This window comes from Pogoniulus pusillus, chromosome 38 (assembly GCF_015220805.1).
Source record: "Pogoniulus pusillus isolate bPogPus1 chromosome 38, bPogPus1.pri, whole genome shotgun sequence".
Classification (NCBI taxonomy): domain Eukaryota; kingdom Metazoa; phylum Chordata; class Aves; order Piciformes; family Lybiidae; genus Pogoniulus; species Pogoniulus pusillus.
Genome location: NC_087301.1, coordinates 4,981,024 through 4,997,400, shown reverse-complemented (window position 1 = coordinate 4,997,400; position 16,377 = coordinate 4,981,024). Strand labels below are relative to the sequence as shown.

Genomic DNA, 16,377 nt, shown 5'->3' with positions numbered 1-16,377 from the left:
AGGATGGGAGGAGATGAGCTGCAGAGGGGTGTGCTGGGGGCAAAGCCCTAGGGAAGCACCTTCCTCTCAGAGCCCTTTGTAGACAGCTGTAACCTCACCTCCCCTGGCTCTTGATGCCTGGTGTAGGCTTCCCAGGCAGTGCTCTGCGTTTCAGCCCTGTTTTCACCCAGCTGTGCCCACGCTGGGGTGTCTGCATGGTGGCACAGCCCCTATCCCAGATCACTGCAGGGCTGAGACATCAGAAGCACTTAGCACAGGAGTGGACTTAGGGGGTGCTGAGCTCGTGGAGTTTGGGGCTGAGGTCGCAAGGTGCCATCCCCGTACGTGAACAGGAGCAGGCAGATGGTGCTGGGGGCTGCGGAGTCGAGGCTGGCAAGGGCGAGGCTTGTGCGCTGGGGATGCTGCGGGCCCGCTGGCTTGCGGGAGGGGAAATAGGGCCGGGCCCTTTAAGAGGATTTTTCGCTGCCTGGCACTGCTGCCTGCCTGGGCAGCCCATCCTGCCGCCCCGACCGGCAGCAGCGGCGGTGGCCACAAAGCTGGCGGAGAGGGGCACCGCGGAGCAGCCGGACCGAGGGGGCTGCCAGCCAGCGCTGGGCTGGGGTCGGAAAGCTCCCCTGCCGCCCTGCCCACCCGCCGCCCTGCCAGCCCAGCCAGCCGCCTAGCCCAGCCCTGCGGAGGGATGGGGAGGAGACCCCGACTGGGGACCACCCGCGGGGACAGCGCCCAGCCCGGGGCCCGGCAGTGAGGACCGGGCCGGCTGCAACCGAGCCGCTCCCTGCCCGGCAGCGTCCCGCAGCCCCCGCCGCGGGCATCGCCCCTTTGTCTGCGGGAGGAGGAGGAGGCAGAGACGGAGGGAGCTGCCTGCTGGAAGAGAAGCCGCCGAGCCCGCAGCTTCCCAGGTGAGAGAATCTGCGGGGAGCCCCGGCCCCGGGGGAGCCTCATCCCCGGGCCGGGCAGGCTGCGGGGGCGGTGGGGAGCCAGGGATGGAGCGAGAGCATCCTCCACAAAGCTGCCTGCCCCTCGCCTCGGGGCTGGGCTAAGCCGCGCAGAGCGGCTTGTGGGGTTTAGCTCTGCTCCTAACGCCCAGCCCAGGAGTCAAGGTGAGCCCGAGGGCGCCTCTGTGCCCGCTGCCCCCCGAGCCCCCCTGGGGCTATGTGCCACCGTTAAGCGTGGGTCCGAGACGGGGGTCTAGGGTGCTGCCATCGCTGCCGCCTCTTCTTCCGAAGGGCTGGGGCCGGCTTCCTCCCAGCCCTGGAAGGATCTGTCTGCAGCGGGGAGAGGGCTGGGAAGATGTCGGCGCAGCTCCTGGCGAGGCCAGGGGATTGTGTGAGCACTGCAGCGGTGGTGAGGAGCTGCAAAATGTAGGTTAGCAAACATTGCCATCCCAGCCTCGGAGCAGAGGTGGGTGTTGGGTCCAGCCTGCTCAGGAGCAGCTCAGAATCCCTCTGCCAGCGTGGGGATCCCCAATTCCCTCCACCAGCGTTTGGAGCCACAATGGGACTCGGGGTTAGTGTGCTCCCTACCCAGCCCCGCAGAGTCCTCAAGCCAAGCAGTGATGCAGGGAGCTTGGCTGTGCTGCAGCCGACTGTGGGAGGGCTGCAGTCAGAAGACACTGCCCAGCAGGAGAGCATTTGTGCAGGGGTGTCCATCAGCACCATGCAATGGCCCCAGTCAGATACTGGCCTGGTCTCTGAGGCTGTACTGCCTTGGGAAGAGCCAGGAAGGTGAAATGAGCTGAGAAAGGTAGAGGAGGAGTGAAAATGGCAGGACCACCTCCCTGTTCTATGAAGTCAGGCCCAGCAAGCTGATGGGGACCCAGGCACCAACTGAGGATGGAATCTAGCTGAGGCAGCTCTGCCCAAGGAGCCTGGGTGAGCCACAGCATTCTGTGTCCAAGAAACCAGCAAGAGCAGCTGCCTGCTTGGTCCCCCAAGCCCTGGCCAGGACAGGCAGGGGTACTTCACAGTCTGGGACAGAACATCAGCTCTCCCACCTCCCATTCCCCACTGACCGTGGCAGAGAGGAGTGAGGCAGGGAACCCAGCAGCAGTGGAGCTCAGGGAGCTAAGAGCCTGCCAGCTCTGCTGCCAGAGCCAGGCCCAGCTGCAGGAGGTGCATCAATTATTGACTGTAGAGCTGAGTGGCTGCTCCTTGCATTAAGCCCCTTGGTGCAGGTTTGACTGCACTGGCCAGGTCCACCCTTCCAGCCAGCCATGGGTGCCAGACTACAGCTAGGCAGGGTACCACAGGGCAGAGGGGACAGTGAGGCCTGGAGTCAGCAGGAAGGAGTGTAAGAGGACCTGCTGTGGGCTGGATCCTGCAGTCTCTGGCCCACCATGAGTCAGTCTCTGCCTTCCCCACAGAGCGGCAGGATGGCAGAGAAGGGCATGGACCCTGCCTGCGTCTCCATCGCCCTGGAGGACACGGTGTGCCACGCCAGCCCCCCGGATGCCCCACTCCTCACCACCCACTTGAAGAAGGTGGAGAACCACATCACAGAGGCCCAGAGGTTTTCCCACCTCCCGAAGCGCTCAGCTGTCAACATCGAATTCATTGACCTGTCCTACTCCGTGCGGGAAGGCTCCTGGTGGAGGAAGAGAGGTAGGAGCTGCCGGCTGGAGAAGGGCAGGGGAGGGCTCTGGGAGGGCTATTGGACCTCTCTCCTGTTTTGTGTGCCTCTGTCAGGGCTGCATGGGGGAGTCTGGGCAGATGTCCTGGTTCAGGGGCAGCCAGGGTGGATGGGTTTCCCCAGCACTGTTGTCTGGGATGTGATGTGCTGACAGCAGAAGCCCCCAAGAGGTGTTCCAGCTCAGAGTCTGGCAAGGAGAATGTGTGTGGTTTGCATGGGATTTCCTCCCCAGCAGCTCCCTGTGCAGCCGAGGCCATGATCCCCTTTCCTGCCTGTGACTCTGGCCAGGAGCTCAGGGAGGGAAGAGGGGAGGCAGATGGTGGCTGGTGGGTGGTAGTCTGCTTTAATTAGCTCTCTCAATTACTGGGATGATAATCGGGCAGCCCCATGAGATGGAAGGAGAGCTGAGCTGCAGAAGCTGAAGGCAGGCAGGGATGAGCAGGGACTTGGGGTGTGGAGACTGAGGGTGTAGGGCTGCTCAGCAGGGTGCCCTGCCAGCCCAGAGTGCCAGATGGGACCTCTGCCCCTGTCCCCAACGAGGCTCTGCAGCTAGGGAAACCGAGGCACTGAAAGACAGTGGGACCAGCCCAAACATCCCCAAGGATGAGCTCTGCCCCTTTGTCTGGGATGCTTCCTCATCAGCCGGGCACCCTGGGCGTTCAGCTGCTTGCCAACGGGCCAGTGCCCTGCAGAGGAGAGGAAAAGGTTTGGGCAGCTGGACTGGCTTAGGAGTATGCCAAGGGGTGCTGGGACCCTGGGGTCGCAGTGAGAAGGGACTCTTGTGTCCCGCAGGCCAGGCACAGGTGGAGGCGCTGGCAGGGAGCTGCCGGTGCCGTTGGTGCCAGCCCCGTGCCCGCGCAGTGCCCGCGCCGCCGAGGCGGGAGGTTACTGGCAGTCACTGAACGCGAGTAACCGCTGCGCAAGCTGCAGAGGCGCCGACGTGAGCAGCATGCGCGGTGCCGGAGCCATGTGCGCGGTGCCGGGATGCGGGGGGTGTGTGGGGGGGGATGCTCCTGGGCATCCCCGCTCTGCTGGCGTCATGCACAGCCCCCTGCCCTCCCTTCGGCTCGCTCCTGGCTGCGGGGCGCCTGCCTCGGGGGGGATGCAGAGGAGGAAGTGGAAGCTTGCGGTGCTGGATGCTCTGTCCGGGGGATGGACAAGCCAGAGGGACTGCCTGCCTCCTGTGGTGCCAGGGCTGTCACTGCTCTCGCCCTGAGGCTTGCCCTAGCCTGTGGGCAGGAGATGAATGTGTTGCCCTCTCCCAGAGGGCACAAGGGGTGTGTGGGGGGGGGGCATATTTCCAGCAAGGAGATGCTCAGATTTGGCTGTGGTTTGAGTAGGATCCTAACATAGGGACCATAGCTGGAGCGAGGTAGATTTAGATTGGAGATCAGGAGGAAGTTCTGAACAATGAGAGTGGTAAAACACTGGCACAGTTTGCCCAGGGATATGGTTGAAGCCCTGTCCCTAAAGACATTCAAGATCAGCCTCGATGTGGCCCTGGGCAGCTTGCTCCAGTTGGAGGTGCCCCTGCTGCCTGCAGAGGGGCTGGACAAGATGACCTTTGAGGGTCCCTCCCCACCCAACACAACCTGTGAATCCTGTACACCATTGCTGTCTTTGCCAGGGCTGTGTTCTGGGGGCAGCTCCTGGGACTCTGAGGCTCTACCTGTTCCCTACTCCCTACACCATTGCTGTCTTTGCCAGGGCTGTGTTCTGGGGGCAGCTCCTGGGACTCTGAGGCTCTACCTGTTCCCTACTCCCAACACACTGTATTCCTTCTGCTGGAAAATGCTAATCAGCTGCATTTAAAGCAGAGATAATTCCAGGTCTGATTAGCAGTGGCTGCTGCCGAGTGTCACAGCTTGAATGCCAATGAAGGCAACAACTGGGCACCCAGCAGGCGTGGGGACTCTGCCTGCCTGTGCTGCCCTGCTTCTTGCTGCTCCTCTCCCCTGGCCCTAGGGATCAAGATCTGACCGTGTGCCCAGGGCTAATATTACAGCCTGGTAATCTTCCTTAGCAGCTACGTGCCCTAATCCAGGGATTTCCCTGGTTTTCTGCTCTCATCTAGGCCATGTGCATCTTTGGCACTGGAAATCAGTGGGGTCAGCCAAAGACCAGGGTCAGGGCTCATGCTGGAAATGACAGATGGTGTGGCTACAGCTCTGGGGATGCCTGGAGACAGTCTCCAAGCACCTGCAGCCAAGCAATGCATGGAGGTCCTGAGGTCTAGATGCTGGGATGATGCCACAGCTTTGGAAAGCCAACTCCATGCTGCTCTTTCCCTCCAGGGTACAAGACTCTGCTCAAATGCCTGTCAGGGAAGTTCTGCCAGCGAGAGCTCATCGGCATCATGGGGCCCTCAGGTGCTGGCAAGTCCACGCTCATGAACATCCTGGCTGGCTACAGGTGAGGCTGAGGGGAAGCCAGCAGGGCTGGGGGTGCAGGGCTGGGATCCACATGCTACGTTTCCCCCCATCCCCAACACCTCTGTCCCGCAGGGAGACTGGCATGAAGGGGCAGATCCTGGTGAACGGGCGGCCGCGGGACCTGCGCACCTTCCGCAAGATGTCCTGCTACATCATGCAGGATGACATGCTGCTGCCACACCTCACTGTGCTGGAGGCCATGATGGTGAGCAAAGCAGGCACCAGGCAGCCTGCTGGGCTCTGCTGGGCACTCAGCCCACGCTGACATCAGAGCCAACCAGGTTGGAAAAGACCTTTGAGATCATTGAGTCTCACACCTTCTAATTAACTAACCCACGGCACCAAGTGCCTCATCCAGTGTCCTTGCAAACATCTCCAGGGCTGGTGACTCCACCACCTGCCTGGGCAGCCCTTTCCAATGCCAGTCACTATTGCTGTGAAGAACTTCTTCCTAACACCCAGCCTCAACCTGCCCTGGTGCAGCTTGAGGCTGTGTCCTCTTGCTCTGCTGTGGGTTGCCTGGGAGAAGAGACCAATCAAAGAGGTTCCAGGTTTTACAAGTTAATGGGAAAGTCATGGGCTGTCTTCTCAGGACCAAAACTGTAACAAGGGAAGTTGTGCACATCAGCTGCCTGTTGAAATTCTAGCTGATCCCTCAGACCAGCCAGAGAAGTGAATTACTGAAGTCATTCCTTACTTTCTACCTTGGTTGTTGTTTGTTCCCAAAGGGAATGCCCTGAAGGCTGCCCTTGGAACTTCAGCCTTTCTGCTTACCCACTCTCTCATCCAGAATTCACTTGCCTCCACATGGTGTTCCCTGGCACCCTCGGTAGCACCCTCGATTTCCAAGGGCTCTGAGACACAGGAACAAAACCCTGACCCCTGCTGTTCTTGCTGCCTTTGCCCTGAGGCACTGCTCCCAGCCCCTGGCTGGGCAGGGACAGGGCCACGGTGCAGCTGATTCCCTGCATCTGACACTTGTGTCTCCCTGCCCATCCTCTCTCTGCAGGTCTCTGCTAACCTGAAGCTGAGTGAGAAGCAGGAGGTGAAGAAGGAGCTGGTACGTGCAGAGGAAGGTGGGCCCAGGCCCCCTCATCTCTCCCCAAGATGGGGAGAGTATAAAATGAAAGGCCTTGAGGGTACTGGGGGGATGCTGAGGGATGTGCAGTGGTGGAGATGTGATGGGAGGTGGCAGAGATGGGATGTGCAGTGATGGAGGTGTGAGGGGAGGTGGCAGAGATGGGATGTGCAGTGATGGAGGTGGGAAGGGAGGTGGCAGAGATGGGATGAAGGTCTGATGGAGGTGGGAAGGGAGGTGGCAGAGATGGGATGTGCAGTGATGGAGGTGGGAAGGGAGGTGGCAGAGATGGGATGAAGGTCTGATGGAGGTGTGAAGGGAGGTGGCAGAGATGGGATGAAGGTCTGATGGAGGTGGCAGAGATGGGATGTGCAGTGATGGAGGTGGGAAGGGAGGTGGCAGAGATGGGATGTGCAGTGAGGGAGGTGTGAGGGGAGGTGGCAGAGATGGGATGTGCAGTGATGGAGGTGTGAAGGGAGGTGGCAGAGATGGGATGAAGGTCTGATGGAGGTGGGAAAGGAGGTGGCAGAGATGGGATGAAAGTCTGATGGAGGTGTGAAGGGAGGTGGCAGAGATGGGATGTGCAGTGATGGAGGTGTGAGGGGAGGTGGCAGAGATGGGATGAAGGTCTGATGGAGGTGGGAAGGGAGGTGGCAGAGATGGGATGAAGGTCCATGGGAGCCTCTGGTGAATGAGGTTGTCTTGCAGGTGAACGAGATCCTGACGGCCCTGGGGCTGCTGGAGTGCTCCTACACCCGGACCAGCTCGCTGTCGGGGGGGCAGCGCAAGCGCCTGGCCATCGCTCTGGAGCTGGTGAACAACCCTCCAGTCATGTTCTTTGATGAGCCCACAAGGTGAGAGCACAGGGGCCAGGGCTCCCCAGCACTGCCTGCCCAGCTGGGCTTCCCCTGCTGGGGGACAGCAGGGTGCTTGGAACCCTTTGGAGCACAGCAGGGCTGCGAGACCTGAGGGGTGGGCTGTGACTGTGCCCACCCCAAGCTCCAAGAGGGTTGGGACATAGCAGGGCTGGGGCTGCTCTCTGTCCTGTTGGTCTGACAGGAGGGTTGCCCCCACAGGGAGGTGAGCAGGGGCATCTTTAGGGCGTGCTTCTTCCCCTCTCAACTGTCCCCTTCTTTCTCTGCTGTCTCTTTCTCCTCTGCCCCATCCCGTGTGGTCGCAGCGGTCTGGACAGCGCCTCCTGCTTCCAGGTGGTGTCGCTGATGCGCTCCCTGGCCCAGGGCGGCCGCACCATCATCTGCACCATCCACCAGCCCAGCGCCAAGCTCTTCGAGATGTTCGACAAGGTTGGGGCCAGGCAGAGCTCTTCAGGGCTGCTGGGGCCCTCTGTCCTCAAGACCCAGGAGAGAGGCCATGGGCTGCAGGCATTCGACCTGGTGCTTGTGGGGGACACAGCCCCAACGGCTGGGGTCTGGCAAGGGTGCCCCGTGCCACCCTAGGATGGGGAGGTGGGTAGGAGCAGGTGGCAGTGCCCCTGGCTGCTCTGTATCTGCCATGTTCTGTCTCTTCCCTGCAGCTGTACATCCTGAGCCAGGGCCAGTGCATCTTCAAAGGCATCGTGACCAACCTCATCCCCTACCTGAAGGGTCTTGGCCTCCACTGCCCCACTTATCACAACCCAGCTGACTTCAGTGAGTGCCTCTGCCCCAGCTGGGGCTGTAGTGGCAAAGTCCAAACCCATTTCCCAAGCCCTTGGTGCTGCCTGGCATTCCCCCGGGCTGCCCAGGGAGCAGGGCTTGGCCATACCCTTCTTGTTAGGGGCTGGCTGGGCAGTGCTGCCCTGTGGTGCAGCGCTGCAGGGTGGGGGTTGTGCTGGGCTCCCACCCTCCTGCCCCACAGGGTCATGGTCTGGGCAGGCCAAGCAAGGGCTGGCTCAGCACCTCTCAGGGGTGTCCCTGTCCTTCTCCACAGTTATCGAGGTGGCCTCAGGAGAGTATGGGGACCTCAACCCCGTCCTGTTCCGCGCTGTCCAGAATGGCATGTGCACCATGGCTGAGAAGAAGAGCAGCCCTGACAAGTCAGACCCCTCATGCCCAGCACACTGTGTGACGGTGAGTGGCAGGGAGAGGAGCCTCCCGCAGTGGTTGGGAGCAGCAGGTAACAGGATGCCCATCCAGGGGCACCTCAGTGCACAGGTATCCTATGATGCTTACTGCCCCTTGGGCACAGCAGGGAGGCGTCCGGGAAACCTCTGCTTGTCTTGAGGACCAGCTCTGTGCTTGCAGTGCCTGTGCTCACCAGAGGTGTCCACAAATGGCTCCCTAGAAGAACTTGAGTGCTCTTCTAGGAGGGCCCCGTGTTGTGACCCTGACCCATGTCCCTGACTTGCCTGTGGTCTTGCAGGACGTGGACCACATCGAGAGCCACACGTTTGCCACCAGCACTTCAACCCAGTTTTGCATCCTCTTCAAGAGAACCTTTATCTGCATCCTAAGGGACACGGTGAGGTCAGGGGAGGCTGGGCCAGGGCTGAGGGGATGAGGTTTTGTCTGTCACTGTGGGCAGCCTGAGACAGGAGTTTATCAATATCTGAGGGCTGGGGGTCAGCAGGGGGGGGACAGGCTCTGCTCACTGCTCCCTGGGATAGGACAAGCAGCAATGGATGGAAGCTGCAGCACAGGAGGCTCCAGCTCAACACAAGGGGGGAACTTCTTGACTGGAAGGCTCCCAGAGCCCTGGCACAGGCTGCCCAGAGAGGTTGTGGAATCTCCTTCTGTGGAGCCTTTCAAGGCCTGTCTGACTGTGTTCCTGTGTGCCCTGAGCTGGGTTGTGTGGTCCTGCTCTGGCAGGGGGGGTTGGACTGGATGATCTCTTTGGGTCCCTTCCAAACCCTGACATCCTCTGAGCCTGTGAATGGGGGGTGGAGTGGGGCTCCCCTTGGAGGAGCAGGCAGGCTGTCCTCTGCTCCCTTGGCATACCCACAAGGTGCAGCCCTGCCTGGCTGAGCCCCTGCCCGCTGTGTGCCCGCAGGTGCTGACCCACCTGCGGTTCATGTCACACATCTGCATCGGGGTGCTGATCGGGCTGCTCTACCTGCACATCGGCAACGACGCGGGCAAGGTCTTCAACAACACAGGCTTCCTCTTCTTCTCCATGCTCTTCCTCATGTTTGCTGCGCTGATGCCCACCATCCTCACCTGTAAGGAGCCCCCCCCCCTTGCCCCCAAACCCAGTCACTGCCTTGGAGAGGAGAGAGATGCTCCAGCTTTGCGGGGCTGTGTCTGCTGGGGCTGGGGTGGGGGTGGTGCAGCAAGAGGAAGTGAACAAAAGTGAGGAGTTGAGAGGAGAAGGGAAAGGTTCAAACGAAAAAAGAGGGAGGAAAAAAAAACTTCTGTTTGGGTGTTGTGCAGTTTTGCCCTCTCCTTAATGTTATTTTTATCAGTTACTTCATAGAATTGGTCAGGGCTGGAAGGCAGCACAAGGAGCAGCCAGTCCCAACCCCCCTGCCATGCCCAGGGACACCCTACCCTAGAGCAGGCTGCACACAGCCTCAGCCAGCCTGGCCTCAAACACCTCCAGCCATGGGGCCTCAACCCCCTCCCTGGGCAACCCATTCCAGCCTCTCACCACTCTCCTGCTCAACAACTTCCTCCTCACCTCCAGCCTCACTCTCCCCACCTCCACCTTTGCTCCCTGAGGGACTCTGCTTGTCCCTGGCCTCCACTTGGCCATGCAGCCATTGGCAGCCACTCTTTGGGTGCAGCCATCAAGCCACTTCTTTATCCATCTGGTGACTCACCCATCAAACCCATGTGGCACCAGCTTGGAGACCAGGAGGTGGTGTGGGACAGTGGCAAAGTTCATGTTGTGATTTTTGTCAGTTATTTCATGGTTTAATTTTTATCAGTTCATGTTATAATTTCATCAGCTACTCCATGCTATATCTTTCATCAGTTACTCCATGCTATAACTTTCATCAGTTACTTTCATCAGCTGCTCCATGCTATAACTTCCATCAGCTACTCCATGCTATGATTTCCTTTCTGCCTCAGAGCAGGATGCTGAGATTTATTGTTCTGTGTCTGAGAAAATCACAGAACCACAGAGTTGTTTGGGTTGCAGAAGCCCTTTTAAGGTCATTCAGTCCAACCAGTAGCCCAACTCCACCGTGGCCACCAAACCCCAAGTGCCAGGGCAACACACTGCTTGGTCACCTCCAGGGATGGGGACTCCACCACCTCCCTGGGCAGCCTGTGCCAATCCCTGACCACTCTTGCAGCAAAGAAATCTTTCCTTATCTCCAACCTAACCCTCCCCTGGCACAAGCTCAGGGCAGCTCCTCTCACTCTCCAATGCTGTATTTTCAGCTGCTTCACTTCTCTTTCACTTCCTCAGAATATTTGCCTAACGTCTCCCCCTCCCCCCAGCCAAGCTGACCTTTGGTGAACATTTGAGCTTGCAGTGCAGGCAGGAGCTGCCTGGGGCTCTGCTCTGGGACAGCAGCATAGCTGCAGGAAGAAGTTGGGGCTGGAGCAGCCCAGGCCAGGCACTGCTGGCAGCTAACTGCTTCTTTCCATGCAGTCCCTCAAGAGATGACAGTGTTCCTGCGAGAGCACCTGAACTACTGGTACAGCCTGAAAGCCTACTACCTGGCAAAGACCATGGCAGATGTGCCCTTCCAGGTGAGCTTTCAGCTGGACTAAAGCATGACCTCCCACTCTGCTGTGCCATCCTTGGCACAGCCAACTGCCTGCCTCCCCCGGGGCTTTGAGGGGTTCCTGTGGTTCTCCTTGCCCCAGGGAGGGTCTGTGGGGTAAGGATGGCTGTGGGTCCAGCAGAGTGGTCTCTTTGCCTGCCCCTCTGCAGGTGATCTGCCCCATTGCCTACTGCAGCATCGTGTACTGGATGACAGGCCAGCCACCCGAGGCCACCCGCTTCCTCCTCTTCTCTGCCCTGGCCACCGCCACGGCCCTGGTGGCTCAGTCCCTTGGGCTTCTCATCGGAGCTGCTTCCACTTCCCTGCAGGTCAGAGCGAGCCCTGGCTTCTCCTCCTCTTCTGTGGAGATGGCAGGAGAGTTGCAGGGCGGCCCATGACAAGCAGGGGCGGTGGGAAGCGTTGCCCACAGGCAGGGGGGTGCCTGTGGACAGGGATGTGACAGCCTCTGCTCCCCAGGTGGCCACCTTTGTGGGACCTGTCACTGCCATCCCTGTCCTGCTCTTCTCGGGCTTCTTCGTCAGCTTCAAGACCATCCCCACCTACCTGCAGTGGAGCTCTTATGTCTCCTATGTCAGGTGGGATCTCACTCTCTGGCCAGAAGCTTCCAGCCCTAGGGCTGGGGAGAGAATGTGGAAGGTTGGGGCACGAAACATGTCCTGTGGTGTGCTCTGCCCTAGGTATGGCTTCGAGGGTGTCATTCTCACCATCTATGCCATGGAGCGTGAGGACCTGGAGTGCCTCGAGGACTTCTGCCCCTTTCAGAAACCCATCAAGATCCTGCAGGAGCTGGATGTGGAGGAGGCCAAGCTCTACCTGGACTTCCTAATCCTGGGCATCTTCTTTGTCATCCTGCGACTCCTGGCTTACCTGGTCCTCAGGTACAAAGTCAAATCAGAGAGATAAAGGGGCCCTGGGGCCCTGGCCTGCTGCGAGAGATGTTCTGCAGGTGGACACAGTGCTCCTGGCAGGCCATGGACCATAGTGGGAGGTGTCTGTAGGCAGCAGCCAGACCTGACTCAGTCGAGAAGGGTTTCAAGACGTCTCGGAACTGTTTTAACCTTTCCACACACTCTTCTTCATTGCAGAAGTTTTGTACAGCCCTGGCATGTGCCACCCTCTCCCCCAGGACTGACAAACCTCATGGAGCTATGGTCCCCTTTTGGCGCCCCTGCCCAGTGCTGCCCTTCTCTGCCAGACACATTGGGGCACTGAGGATGGTGCCGTGGAGGTGGCTGTCTGCTGAGCAAGGCTGTGTGGGGCAGGAGGAGCAGCACCCTGAGCCTGGGGAGGAAGCCAGGAGGAGACACTGACAGAAGATGGGTGCAGCTCGCAGCCCCTTGCTCACCCTGCCCAGCAGCATGAGTTTCAGTGCTAAGAGGAGCCCAGGCCAAAATGCACAAGGCTTTGGTGTTTCCTGCTGCAGCAGGCACAGGAATTGCTGCATCCTCTTTTTCTGTTGGGTTTTTTTTTTGTTTTGTTGGGGTTTGGGGTTCTTTTGCCCCTCCCTCCCCCCCAAACTTTTTTTTTTCCCCCCTAACCCCACTGCTTCAGAGTCTGCATGGAGGACAAAGAGAGCCAGCAGGAAGAGAAGGACTTGGGAGAGTCTGTCTCAGACTTCTGCTTGGATGCCACCCTCAGAGAGGGGATTGTCAAACCTGAGGACGTGGCAGTGTGTGTGGGAATGGGGCAGGATGCTCAGACCTTAGGGAGCCTTGCATTCAGTCCCTGTTGTCTTTGGGCTCTAAGCCAAGAGGATAAAAGTCAAGCTACGTGGAGTGAAGTGACTGTTCCCTTCGAGTGCTGCAGGATTTAGATCCCCTTATGCTGCCAGGCTGCTGCAAAGCAGAGCTGGGCTCAGCAATTCCACGGCTGGAGCCTCCACTGCATGAGAAGAGCTGGTCCTGAGCCCTCTCTCCCTTGTGACATCTTGCTCCTCACTCTTCTGTGGCTGTCTCAGCAGACCAGGCAGGACAAGTCTCACTCAGCAGCTGTGCAAGGAGGGGATGCCAGCCTCAGGGATGCCCAGCCTTGTTGCACAGGGTAACACTGGGCAGAAGGAGGTCCCAGCAGTGCCAGAACTGGAAAGCAGGTGAGCTCTTGGAGTGGTTCATCTGCACCGGGTGGCCCTGACTCTGGGAAAGGCTTTGCACATTGTGACTGCTGCCAAGGAAAGGTCCCTCTTGGCAAATCGTTCTGGTGGCTCCTCCAAAGTCACCTGCCTCTCCACAGCCCTTCCAGAGGAAAGGCTTTGCAGGACCTTGTTGGCTTTCCAAAGGAGCAGAGCTGAGACTAGAGCTGGTGGGACATCAACAGGCATTGCTGTGCAGGGAAGAGAGCAGTGCTCCATGGCACAGGCCTGGCTCTGTGGAGGTGCTGGCACTGGTGTCCCAGGGCTGCACTGCTCACCTCTGCTCATGGGAACCTACTGCTTTTCAGTGAGCACAGACATGGGCAAGGCAGCTCTGCTCCATCCTGGCATGCTGGGCCTTGGCTCAAGTGCAGTCTCTGAGCAGCAGGGGACTGTAGGCAAATGCCAGGTTTTGGAGAATCCTTCAGGCTGTTCTTTGCTTCCACTGGCTCATGTTGGGACTACTTCATGCAGCAGGGTCTGGCTGCTCTGCAGGAGGACGACAGACGTGGCAGCACTGATGCTGGGCACCAGGCAAGGTCTGTTTTCCCCTGCTGGACAGCATCTCTGTGAGGAGCTTGCAGTGTGGGACTCTCCTCTGCAGAAGGCGTGGAAGCAGAACGCTCCATGAGGCCCTTTCATGCTGGGTTTTCCCCAGGGCTTTTGTCTGGTTTACTGCAGTCCCTCGTGAAATTCCCCTCTGCTCCTGGATCTTCCCTCACTGCCAGCCCTGTGCAATGCTCTGCAATGGAACTGTGCCAGCTTCGGGGGCTGCAGCTTCCTGGGCATGGTGTTGCCAGCTGCAGCCACAGGGGGACCGTTCGAGCAGGGAATGGTCTCCATGTGTACTCTGTCACAAGGTGAAGGTTAGGGGGAGGGTGGAGCTGTGGCCTGTCACCCTTCTCCATCTCATTGTCCATGGGGCTGCTGGGGCCAGTGCCCCTCTTCTGTCCTGCTCTTGGGCTGTGCCTAGTGAAGCTTTGCCCAACGCAGTGTGCACACTGCTGGCCTGAGGGTATTCCCCTGGCTGGATGCCAAGGTGGCAGGAGGTACCAGTGGTGCAGATTTGCACAGCTTCTGCCTCCTGCCCAGTCTCTGGCAGCAGGGGCTCTCGTGGTCTGTCCTGCTTCCTGCACACTGTCCTGCTGCTGTCTGCACCCAGCAAACTGTGCCTGCTGGGACACCCCTGTGCCATCACAACCAGCACCTCTACCACTCCCAGAAGGGGCAGGACAAGACAGACTGGCAATGATCCCTGCGTGGAGCAGAGGAGGCTACCAGCAGGCACCTGTAACTGCCACTGCCCATGTGCCCCCTGCACAGGGATGCTTCAACAGCAGCCCTTGCTGGCCTGCCTCTGCTGCTTGCAGAGAAGCTCCATGGGACAGGCTGCCCAAGCTTAGCGTGGCCAGAGGGAGACTGCCTGGGCAGGTAGCTCCACAGCTGGCTGCTTGGCCCAGCCTGTCTGGGATGGGGCAGTTGGCAGCACCTTCAGTATCTCCAGCACAGTTCAGCACAGCCCAGGCCTCCTGTGCAGGTTGCAGAGTCCCAGCTGACCAGGTCTGGGGGCACTGTGGGGCAGAGGACAAGGGCAAGCCCTGTAGATGAAGGATTGCTGTGTTCTTGAGCTGTGCAAGGACACTGTGGAGTGGGGACAGTGAATGCTCCTGGTGCAGGAATCCCACCAGGGAACGCGTCTGGATAATCATGAGGAGTGTGATGGAGCAGAGCAGGTTTCTTCCTCCACTCCTCCTCTCTCCTCCTGCTCCCTGCCTTCCCCTGTAGTGCACTTTGAACGGGCGTGGATGTGGTTCAGGCTGTGGCTCCAGCTTCCTGGAAGCAACCTCGGAACCTCAATCCACCTGAAACTGTTTTAGCCCCTTAGCCTGGCTCCTTCAGCCCACACAGTCACATCAGGTACTGCCTCTGCCTCACAGCTGCTGTAAATGCAGGCAGGGCTATGGCCTCTCACCTTCACGCACAGCCAGGCCACCTCTATCACATGCACAAGGAGAGCAAATGCATCACCACCCAGCTGGTGCTAGGCTTTGTTGGAAAGCAGGCTGGGCTAGAGCAGGGAGGGCATCAGGCTCCCCCCAGGGTCTCACCCCTCTCTCAAATCAGGCAATAAATCAGTGTTTCCTCCTCGTGGGGTATGGGCACCATTTGTCCTTTCCCCCTGCCATGGGGAGCTCCTGGTGTGGCAGCTCCTGCAGCTGCCTGGGCTCTTTCTCTGTGTCCCTACCATGCTGGACCTTGTGGCTGTCCAGCCCTTGCCATGTCTGTGTGCCCAGAGCAGGTCGTACAGTGAGGTGCTTATGTGACAGAGGGCAGAGAGGTGCAGCTGTGGAGACCCCAAGCTTCCAGATGGCCAAAGGTGAGCTGCTTTTTCTCCTGGGACTGTTTGCCAACAGCAGATGCAGATGACAGCTCAAAGGCTGAGGCAGTCTGCTCGCTGCTGTGGTAGCCTCGTGGGGGTGGCATTTTGTCTGGGTCTTTCTGCCTTACTGGAGAAGGCTGCAAAGCAAGGCCAGGGCACCACTGCCCACAGCTGCAGCCTGGCAGGAACCAGGCAGGGTGGAGGTGAGCCCCTGCATTTTGTGGGGAGCACAGGGCTGCTGGCAGGGCCCTGCTGGCTCTCCAGGCTGTGCTACACATACAGGTAAGTGCCCCAGAGGGACAGGATCCCCAAATCCCAGCTTGCTGATAGTGCTCACTAAGTGTCTGGAGGGCCCCAGGAGCTGTGGAGCAGGTGGAGATGTTGTGGTTGAGATGCCAGCTGTACTTGTTGGGTTTCACACATCAATAAACTTATATTTATAGTGTACTGCCTGGATGCCTCTCCTCCCTGAGTGCCCAGAGAGCGTGCCCGTGCGGGCACATGTGTGTGCCCAGGTACCCTATGGGTGTCCCTGCATCCAGCTGAGGAGGTGGGTGCTAGGGGGGCAGCACTTGGGCAGGTGGCTGGGTATGGGTGCCAAGTCTGTGCAGAGCCATGTGGGCTACATACAGGCCTTTTGGGGGTTTGGGGTTAGCTGGTGTGAGCCCTTGGCCCCTGCATCACTGGGTCAGTGCTGGGTGTGGCTGGTGGAGGGGGTAGCATTTCCTGGGGCATCACCCAGCGACTGAACAGGCTGCATGCAGCCCTGCAGACACTGCTGGCTTTAGGCTCAGCGCCACCTTAATGGTTTGCCAGAGAAGATATGCAAGCAGCAAGTGAGCACTCTGCATGTGTGTCCCTGCACGGCCAGGCAAGCTCAGGTGGTGCTGGCTGCCCTGCCAGCACAGCTTCCTCTGGGGCTGCTGTTGTGCTGCTCCCTGCGCCATCCTCCGTGCAAGCATTGGGCAGATTTTGCTCCAGAGCAGGCTTTATCCTTAAGGGCTCCTGTTGCACAGCTGAGCACCAGCTGGGGATACACAGTGTGCCTGCAGGAAG

General features: G+C 59.4%; 1 protein-coding gene across 1 annotated transcript; it reads left to right on the top strand.

Annotated features, from left to right (window-relative positions):
• The first annotated feature begins 13 nt into the window (after positions 1 to 13).
• On the top strand, positions 14 to 15,768 carry ABCG4 (ATP binding cassette subfamily G member 4). Its single transcript, XM_064172962.1, has 15 exons — positions 14 to 899; positions 2,363 to 2,600; positions 4,923 to 5,040; positions 5,133 to 5,265; positions 6,070 to 6,120; positions 6,847 to 6,992; positions 7,319 to 7,442; positions 7,673 to 7,787; positions 8,068 to 8,207; positions 8,500 to 8,598; positions 9,127 to 9,295; positions 10,678 to 10,778; positions 10,963 to 11,121; positions 11,270 to 11,388; positions 11,491 to 15,768. Exons 2-15 carry the CDS (start codon positions 2,372 to 2,374, stop codon positions 11,714 to 11,716), a joined length of 1,929 nt encoding a protein of 642 aa, XP_064029032.1. The 5' UTR covers positions 14 to 899; positions 2,363 to 2,371; the 3' UTR covers positions 11,717 to 15,768.
• The last annotated feature ends 609 nt before the right edge of the window (positions 15,769 to 16,377 follow it).

Bases quoted from the DNA above. Each gene is read 5' to 3' on its own strand.
- ABCG4 (XM_064172962.1), top strand. From the start codon at position 2,372: ATGGCAGAGAAGGGCATGGACCCTGCCTGCGTCTCCATCGCCCTGGAG. The intron at 5,266-6,069 runs GTGAGCAAAGCA...CTCTCTCTGCAG, and splicing joins CTGTGCTGGAGGCCATGATG to GTCTCTGCTAACCTGAAGCT. The intron at 8,599-9,126 runs GTGAGGTCAGGG...GTGTGCCCGCAG, and splicing joins TCTGCATCCTAAGGGACACG to GTGCTGACCCACCTGCGGTT.